Source organism: Protopterus annectens, chromosome 10.part0, assembly GCF_019279795.1.
Source record: "Protopterus annectens isolate FY-2018-M chromosome 10.part0, PAN1.0, whole genome shotgun sequence".
Lineage (NCBI taxonomy): Eukaryota > Metazoa > Chordata > Ceratodontiformes > Protopteridae > Protopterus > Protopterus annectens.
Genome location: NC_056744.1, coordinates 597,484,879 through 597,494,878, shown reverse-complemented (window position 1 = coordinate 597,494,878; position 10,000 = coordinate 597,484,879). Strand labels below are relative to the sequence as shown.

At 43.1% G+C, this 10,000-nt stretch overlaps 1 protein-coding gene across 18 annotated transcripts in view; it reads left to right on the top strand.

Moving 5' to 3' along the window:
• The window catches only part of PTPRF (protein tyrosine phosphatase receptor type F), a 3,404,399-nt gene that overhangs the window by 2,762,586 nt on the left and 631,813 nt on the right, over positions 1 to 10,000 (top strand). For 17 of the 18 annotated variants that reach the window (XM_044085436.1, XM_044085429.1, XM_044085440.1 and 14 more), the window contains one exon: positions 8,702 to 8,816. In XM_044085436.1, coding sequence (XP_043941371.1) covers positions 8,702 to 8,816 — 115 coding nt within the window. Of the gene's footprint in view, positions 1 to 8,700; positions 8,817 to 10,000 lie in introns of all 18 variants that reach the window. The other variant, XM_044085427.1, reaches the window with a different exon arrangement.

Sequence of the window (10,000 nt, the reverse complement as noted above, 5' to 3'; positions counted from 1 at the left end):
GTAGATGTGAATCACATTTTGTTCCTATGGTATGGAGTAGTAACCCCCAACAGACATGCATTTTTCTTAGCAGTTTCTTAGAAGCGGTTTGAATGCAGGTAAGTGTGCATAGTATGCAGTGTAAAACTTTATTAAGGATTGCATGCATTTATTCAGAATAACTAAAATAATAATGAAAAACAATGCAGTGTATGTGACAGCTACTCATGATATGCATCACCCTTCTGCAGATGTTTTCTGGACTTGTTTCTATCTAGGATATGTACCTGAACATGTTCTTAAGCAATCTCTTGTAAGGTTATTTTGAGTTCTGAGTCTGTTTGCAAAAGACAATTTATTGTTTTTGTAATTAGTCTTTATTGAAGTGTTTTACAGAGTACAGACAGATTGCTTATGCTAATTTATGTTTTAGACAGTGTTTCCCAGTAGATTGTCAGCATACTTGAAGTAAATGGAGTATGTCCTTGGTATGATAAATGTAATTGCGTGTTAAACAAGTGTGCTGAAATTATGTAGTAATCTATATCATGTGACATTATGCTATGTACTCCAGATTAGAAGTTCCAGATCTGATTGCGAGTTCAAATATGTAATGTTAAGTTGTCCCATCTCGCCTTCGTTCTTGCTGTTTGGGTTCGGAGCCAATCCTAGGCTCCGACTCGGCCTACTTCTATAGCTCGAGAGCTATTTACTGGCTCAAGGCTAACCCTTATCCCAGAATGCCCAGCGTCGGCTACCCAGATCTCGTTTGCCGCTTAAGCTGCGAGGTTGCTTCGTTACTGGCTCAGGCTTAGTATATTTTTTCTATGATTATAATTGTTGTTTATTCTTAAAATTTGTCAAGTTTTTGTCTAGATATATTTCCTTATCCCTTATCACCTTTCTTGTGTGTGTTGTAACTTTGTTGGCCGTCGCAGGCCTTCTGTTTCTGTTCCTTAACTGTAAAAAAAAAAAAAAAAAAAAAAAACTGTTTGTTTTTTAGTATAGTAGTGTAACATGTCTAAAGAGGCCAAAGTTTCTGGCTTCATGCTGTCAGAAAATGTCTCTGACAGATGGGCACACTAGCTGTGTTTATTGTTTAGGGGCTGTACACCTGCAGGACTTCTGCTCTGTCTGTCATGCATTTAGTCCAAGGATCCTGATGGAACACAAAAACAAATTAATCCTTCGAGGATTATTGAAACCACAGGATTCCCCGGCTATAGGTTCTCAGCCAGTGAAATCCTCTAAGTCTGTCAAGCCGTCGGCTCTATCCTCGGAACCAACTCCTGGGCTTGAAGAACCAAGTTTGTCGGTGACTACTAGCATCAACATGTCATCTCCTCCCTTGGCTCCAACTGCCACCTCAAAGCCGTCTCGGAGCCACAAGCGAGAAAGGTCTCCTTCATTGGAGCCGATCTGCTCTGTGCCACAGTCGCCCTTATTGGGAAGTGAACGCAGTCATCGCTCTTCATCCCACTCCTCTTGATCCTCCAGGTTATCGGATCAAGACATGGAGAAAGTAGTCAGCAGGTTGCTTAATTCACAGGCCCTTGCGAAATTACTTTCCACCCACCTCAGCATGTTGCGGCTCCATCCGCCTCCATCTCCATTCCTCCTCCGACTACACTTAGTTCGGAGCTGGAGACCATGGACGTGCTGATAGTAGAGCCGACTGCGCCAATCACCTCCTCTTCAGTTCCGACGTCTGCTACGATCACGTCGATTGTTCCATCCATCAAGGGATCTGGGCGCCAAAGCTCTCTCATCAGCTCCTTGGGGGGAAGTGGCATCAGTCCCTTGTCTGACCCTGCTCTCTCTCTCTCAGAGCTTCAGTGCAGGTGAGCTCGGCTCCCACATCGGCCTCGGAACCGTCACCATCGACGTGGAGAAGGACTCCCGTCTCTTCGGAGCCGGAGCTTTCTTTGCCTCGGGATCGTGACTCCTTCAAGGTCATGCAAAGTGTGCTGTCCCCTGAAGCAGCCCTATCAGCCCCTTCGGCTCCTTCTCTTGTTGTTCCTGTGCCAACCTCTGCTCCTCCGGCCTAGAAGCATAGGGAACCTGTGCCCCAGGACACCACATTGGGTGACCCCTCTTCTTCCGAGGCCTCCCCTGATCACTCGGAGGAGCCTCTTCAGAAGAAGTGGTGCAATAGGAAGCACCTAGACTCCCCTGAGTCTGTCACCTCAGGTACAGACCTGGATGAATCAGAAGGGTCCCCCAGGTCCCCCTCTGAAGATTTCCTTTTCGGATATCCTTGAAATGCTTAGGCAGAGGGGTGGCTGGTCTTCCCTAGCCCCTACCAAGTACTTGGAGGCATTCGGTTCCCGACTCTCCACCTCCTGGGTGTCTCCACCTTTTGATCCACTCATGTCTGTAGTGGTTCGAAAGGCTTGGTCATCTCCAAATTCTGTGGAACCTACTCCAAAGAGACCAAATAAGTTCATAACAGCCCTCCAGGACAAACAGTTTCTCTCTAAAGGTGTGCAAATTGATGCCATGGTGGTAGCAGCAGCCACCAAGAAAGAGTTAGCAGAAACTTCTTCATCTCTCCATCCACCAAACAAAAGTCTAGGACGATGGACAAATATGGGAAGCAAATGTTTTCCTCAGTGACCTTCTCAATGAGGTCCCTGAGTTATCTCTCTCATTTTACACGACTTCAAAGGGATCTCCTAAAAGACCTTGGAGAGATGCTCACTCAGCTGTAGTAACTTGTAGGGTATCAGCCAAAAGTAGCTTCCCAGCTTGCGACTCTTAATTCTGTAGTCAACTCAACTCCTCCATGAGGCTGATTTCCTATCCAGCTGATGGAGCGAGCAGAGCCGCAGGTACAGGAGTGGCTCTCAGGAGACATGCTTGGCTGTGGCTCGAGCGTCCTTCACAAATACTCTCTTTGATGGCTCCTTGGTTTTTGGGCTTCAGGTGAAAGACACGCTTACCAGGTGCGAGCAGGAAGGCAAGATTCTCTCTCTGCCGTGGGAGTCCGTTTTTCCACTCCTAACAGACCTTATCCCAAAGGTCAGAAGAGTGGAAAGATGTGGTTTCGGAAGTCCCAGGGACCCTTGCCTAACACACGTGGGGATTTTTCCCCCAGGGGCAGAGGGGGAAACAACAACAATGGCAGACGCCATCCTCGTGGCAGAGGGGGACCGCACAATCAGGGTGACAGAGAAACTTTCTCTGCCAAACCCTTTCAGCATACCTGACTGGTTGCCTGACTGCTCATCTCTGGAGGCAGTTGGGGGAAGACTTTCCCTGTACCCAAAAGCCTGGCAAAACATAACAAGAGACAAATGGGTACTATCTATCATATCCAGAGGTTACAAAATCCCCTTTCAACCCCCCCTCTAAAGTCAAAAAAGTCCATCCCAGATGTCCCACCCAATCTAAGGGATCAAGCAGTTATTCAAGTTTCAAAACTGCTAGAAAAAAAGAGACATTCAGGAAGTCCCCGCAGACCAACTAGAATCCGGAACTTACTCAAGATTATTTTTAGTACCAAAAAAGACAGGGGACTGGAGACCAATACTGGATCTCAGCAGATTGAACAAATCTGTACAAAAAGAAAAGCTCTGGATGGTAACACTGCAGTCCATTCTCCCCTTTCTGGGTCAGGACAACTGGATGTGCTCCATAGATCTTCAGGATGCGTACTACCATATCAAAATTGACAAACGCTCCAGGAGATTTTTTCGCTTCCGGGTAGGGCCAGTCATCATCGGTTCAGAGCTCTGCCTTTTGGTCTCACCACAGCCCCCACGGTGTTCACCAAATGTATGGCAGTAGTCACGGCTCACCTGAGATGTTAAGGATTCCAGGTGTTTCCCTATCTAGACAACTGGCTCCTAACTGCTACCACCAGGCATCAACTCTTAGAGGCACGGGATTATACAATGTCAGTCTGCACCCAACTAGGCATTACAGTAAATTTCGAAAAATCTGCCTTGTTTCCCTGTCAGTCTGTTACATATATAGGAGCAGAATTAAACACAAAACAGATGTTTGCAAGGTTACCTCAGGAAAGAGTTTTCTCTATTCGCCAGCAAGTGTCATTTCTAATGCAGAGCAGAAAGGTCCAAGTCAGACATGTCGTGCAAGTTCTAGGCTCCATGGCAGCTGCCATTCTTCTTGTACCATTAGCGAGTTACCACATGCGAGTCCTTTAGTGACTTCTCTTCACGCAGTGGTCCTTCCAGGAACTACCCATGTCTCACATTATCCTGATTACAGAAACATGCAAAAGACACCTCTCTTGGTGGATGGTCTCCCCACTGGTGACTCAAGGCAGACCTTTCATTCACCCCCCTCCAGTAGCCATAGTGACCACGGATGCCTCCCTGATAGGGTGGGGGGGCATTATCTTGGCAGGACAGTCCAAGGCATGTGGCAACCTCACGAGTACCATCTGAATATCAGTGTCCTAGAGATGAGAGCGGTGCTCCTAGCGTTGCAAGACCTTCAAGACTCTCTTCCTTCCGGGACTATTGCGATCCAGGCAGACATGTCAGTTGTGTGGTACAACAACAAGCAGGGCGGGACCAGGTCCTACCCCTTGTGTCCAGAAGCCCTCGGGCTATGGCAATGGGCGATTTCCTCCCAATGTTTTCTGACAGCAACGCACATCCCTGGGAAATCCAATGTAATAGCGGACAGGCTCAGCAGGGCTATCCTCATGCCTCACGAGTGGTCTCTGAATCAGGAAGTTGCAGACCTTATCTTCCTTAAATGGGGCCAGCCTTGCTGCGATATGTTTGCCACCCCTTCAACAACAAATGCAGCAGCTACTTCTCCCTGCTTCCTCCTCCAGGTCAAACTCCCAGGGACGCTGTAGTCCATGATTGGCTTCAGGGACTCATTTCCCCCTTTTCCCCTAATTCCAAGACTCATAAAGAAAGCAAAATCGTTGGATTGCAAAATGATCCTCATTGCCCCCTATTTGCCTCGACAGGTATGGTTTCTGTTCCTGCACCTTCACCTTCTAGACCAGCCTTGGGTTCTGGACCCAGTTCCAGATCTGTTGATTCATCAGTCAGGTGGGTTACACCAATCCCTTCAGAATCTCAAGCTCACAGCTTGGTTTCTGCACTTCCTACCTTAGCCAGGCTTCCAAGTATCTCCCCAGCAGTTCGCGATATTATTGTATCCTCCCATAAGTCCACTACGAGAAAGAATTATGCTAGCAAATAGAAAAGATTTTCTTACTGGGCAGAATCTAGAAACTTGGACCCCTTTTCATCCCCAGTCCATCAAATTCTAGAATTTCTAGCAGAGCTTTTTCAGATGGGTGCGGCAGCTGCTACCATCAGGGTACAACTGGCAGCCATATCTAATTTTCATATTGGAATTCTTAATTCTAGCATATAATGTCTCATAAGCTCTGCAAAGCTTTCATGAGGAGAACATCTCTTCTTAGACCCCCAGTGAGGGATCCACCTCCTCCTTGAGATCTTAATTTAGTTTTGACTTCTTTGATTCTACCTCCCTTTGAACCAGCAGCTTCATGTCCCTTAAAATTTCTTTCTTGGAAAACACTTTTTCTGGTTGCTATTACCTCAGCTAGACGTGTTTCAGAACTCCAAGCACTCTGTGTTCGTCCTTCATATATGGTGTTTCACAAAGACAGAGTTTCTCTGAGAACCAACCCATCCTTCATGCCAAAAGTCTGTTAAGAAAACAATTTAAATCAATCCATCTATCTCCCCGTCTTCTTTCCTAATTATAGCAACAAGGCAGAATACGGTCTTCACTAACTGGATGTGCACAGACAATTACGTTTTTACCTCCATAGGACCAAAGAGCTAAGAAAGACCAATTATTTCTCTCCTATGCTCACAAATATGCAAGGCCTTCCAGTTTCTAAGGTGACCTTATCCAAATGGTTATCTGACACCATTGCCTTTATTTATCAGTTAAGGCATAAACATCTACCAGCAAAACCGAAAGGTCATTCTACTAGAGCATTAGCCACGTCTGTATCCTTTCAGTCTACGTTGTCCATAGACTCAATTTGTGCAGCTGCCACTTGGGCAAACCCTCATACCTTTATCTCTCATTACAAAGTGGATGTGGTCTCCTGGAGCAGGGCTTCCTTTGGTTCCGCTGTTCTGAAGAGTCTGTTCCAATGAGCCATCCGGGGTCTTTAGGTGCTAGGGATGCTGTCCCAAACAGCAAGAATGAAGGTGAGATGGGGCAACTTAACATAAAGAAGTTATGTACCTACCATAACGTTCCATGCTAGTTGTCCTTCATCTTGCCTTCCTTGTTGCGTCCCACCCTCCTTCCCCCTTCCTGGAGAATTGAGAGGAGTTCACTATGGTTTCACTGGCTGATTTCCTTTTTCTTCGTTCACATACCAGGTAATTTTATGACCGTTTACTCTGATGTGTGTTATTTGGGTAAATCAGTTTTAAGTTACTGGTTACTTTATATGTCTAGTGTGCGCTATAACATCTGGGTAGCTGAAGCTGGGCATTCTGGGATAAGGGTTAGCCTCGAGCCAGTAAATAGCTCTCGAGCTATAGAAGTAGGCTGAGTCGGAGCCGAGGATCGGCTCCAAACCCAAACAGCAAGAAGGAAGGCGAGATGAAGGACAACTAACATGGAATGTTATGGTAGGTACATAACTTCTTTTTCTGTGATTCTAATTAAAAAAGAAAAAAAAACACAAATCATGAAACTTGCTGTGTGGCCTTTTGTTGCTCTTCACACTCAGCATGGGGAACTGTGCTTTTTACACGTACTACCTGAGATGACTGTGCATCAGAAAAGGTGAATACTCTGATGTCAGAACTGGTATATATTTATTTACCCTGTTCATAGATAGTCTTACTTTGTTCTTGGATTGGAACTTGTGTTCTTTTCCCATTGCAGGTTAAGGATTGCTGATGTACACTTTTCAAAGGGCTATAGACTACTGGCCTCTAAAATCCAGGTGTGTGTGTGTGTGTGTGTGTGTGTGTGTGTGTGTGTGTGTGTGTGTGTGTAGATATATATATATATATATATATATATATATATATATATATATATATATATAGAAGCCAATTACGCCTTTAAAATATGTCTAGTGCAACAAAGATATTTGTATTCTGCCTGATCTTTATTCAGTAGTAAGAATTTATGTAAGCAGCATGTATCAGCATAAATTAACAGTTGGAAGGTAATGCATTTTTGTGTGTGTGTGTGTGTGTGTGTGTGTGTGTGTGTGTGTGTGTGTGTGTGTGTGTGTGTGTGTTTCTTCTTGGTTATTAACACATGTTCATGATTAGAATTATAGTTAAAAAACAGTATGGATGTTTTGCGCTGTTTGGGTGGGGACGAGGGTGGTACAGTTAACCAGCTTTTTAGAACCTGGAAAGTTAGCAGGAATGGATGATACTTGGAACATAAACTTTTCTAACTAAATTTGGAAACTGCCTGAAATAAATATTTCTGGTGATGGTTGCACTGAAGTAGCATAACCATTAATTAGGCCAAGAAAAAGATGATGTGCAGCTTCTCTGTGGTTAAAGTGAGAGACGCACACATTGTAAGGTGATCCACTTTATTGTATTTAGAGGTAAATGTTTGGGTTTGGAATAGTCTTTTAGGATTATTTGTAGGTTTTACTGTCAAGGTCAAAGTTTTAAGGTTATGGAGGAAGTTTTATGAATAAGGTTAGGGTTATAGTGTTAAGGCAGAACTATAGGATTGGGGGCAGTGTTTAAGGTTAAGGGAGTTCAGTATAAAGTTAAGGACAAAGTTGTAAGATTTAGGTTTAGTTTTTGGTTAGTTGCAGAGTGTATGAGTAACTCACATTTTTGTTCTAAGACAAAATATTTGAAAATGAGTTATGCCTGCATGTTATAAATCACCATTACACTGTTTGACATTATTGGCATTTTTACTGTGAAGTGAGTTTTGTGGCAAATGTTTGTATTAAATTTAGTGCAGCCAGCTCTAAAAATTCCTTTAAAGTAGTACTACAAACTGAAAGTAGGAGTGCCATGCAACTTTATTTTTGGTGCTTACTGACTCATAGTGTGAGTGATGAGCAAGCTTTTTGCTGTTATTGCTACTTCTGATGTTGGCCCCCATTTGTATGCCATTGTTCATTGTGAAGACATGTTTCAAACCATTATGGTAACAACAAATGAAAAGATGGATGAAGGGTGTGTGTTATTTTATGAATGTCTGCATATTTATTCTGTTATGGATTTTGGTGCATCTCTGAACTTTGAATCAGATTTTATTGTTGTGTTAATTATTATACCCTTTGGTGACCAGGTTAGCTTTCCAGCAATGGTTAGTTTCAGCAGTCAGGGATAACCTTTTTTCATATTCCTGAAGGGAATGTGTACACCAATGAGTTGCACCTGACTTGTACAAGTCATTGTCACTGTACACTTTACTGTCTTGCACGAGAGTCTCACTGGTACTTATTTCACACTGCATTAAAAAAAACAGACAATATCATAGGGGAAGGCCTATAGTCTCTTCTGAGATGGTTTAGTGGTGAAGAGTTGTACTTGGATCGTGATTGGCTCTTGTCCAAGTTAACTTAAGTTTTTCTTTAATCAGAAGGCAGATCTTTTGCATATTTGACCAGAAGTCTACTTTTCCACAATGTATTAATTTTGTAGGATCATTATGATGATAGTAGTGAAATACATTTAATATGAATTCATTTGACTAACCCTCCAATGTAAATGTTAATAGAATGATTTGCATTACCTTCTAGAAGAGAACAAACTCCCCATCCAGTAAGGAAGACAATGCCAGTTTCTTGAAAGATGCCCTCTTGGCCCATTCATCGGATCCTGTTGAAATGAGGCGCCTGAATTACCAAACTCCAGGTAAGAGCTGCCCGGGGGTTATGTTTCTCTGAAGTGGAGGAGATGGTCAGTGATGCGAGTTCTGAAATCCTACAGAGCTGCATTATTAGGGCCCTTTTCTCACAGTTCTTAACTTTAAAATGTCATTTCCTGTTTACATTAGAAAAAGAGGACATCACATTTTTAGTATCAGCCTCTTCACATTTACAGCATAACCAAATGTTTATTGATGATGCATCCTGTCTGTGGTTTTATATTGTGAGGATATCTTGTATACTATGTATACTTTTTTCATAGTCTGGTATGTGGTCTTTCACAGTTGTGCAGTTAAAATGGTTTTCTGTAAACCTTGGCAGATAAAGAGAGAAACCTCTACATTTGATGTGCTTCTGTTCTGCAGCAAATGTGCCTTAAAGATGTTAATTTTGCAGTTCACTTCATTGAACAGTTTTCCATCCATACTGCAGCTGTACTTCACTGTAATAAATTCTGATTTTTACACTGTTTGTAATACAGGAATATACAATGTATGTGTGGGTCTACTTTGTTTCATTGAATTTCATTTCACCCCGACCACATCGCTGAAAACCCATTTCACTGAATTTCATTTCACTGAACTGAACTTAGTACATATATGGCACTGTGTAGAGTACTGTAAGGCAAGTAAAAGGTGTATACCCTTTTCCCCACTGTAGTGTGATTCTGGAGTTAGTATATACAGTTGGGGGGTACACATTGGGGGGTGTGGAGGGCGTAGCCCCCCCCACTTTGTTTTATATTGTATTTTACTAAAAATGTCAAAACAATACATTTTAAACAATAGACATGCATAGTTACAACACCAATGACTAACTCTCTCTTGAAGACCATATGTATTCAAACTAATGGGGGGGGCTATACCCCCACAACCCCAAAGTGGGGGAATCGCACTACATTGAGGAAAAGGGCATTTTCCTTTTACTTGCCTTACAGTACTGTACACAGTGCAATGTATACTAACTGCAGTTCAGTGAAATGAGTTTTCAGTTTTGTGTTTTCCGCAATGTAGTTGGGGTGAAATGAAATTCAGTGAAATGAGATTCAAAGAAAAAATAACTTGCCCCAGAAGCATACTGCGTTTCATAAACTGGTGGTGGCGACTGCTAAGATGCAAATAATTGTTGGTAAAAGTATCATTTCTGTATAGCTCACTTTCAAACTTGCCT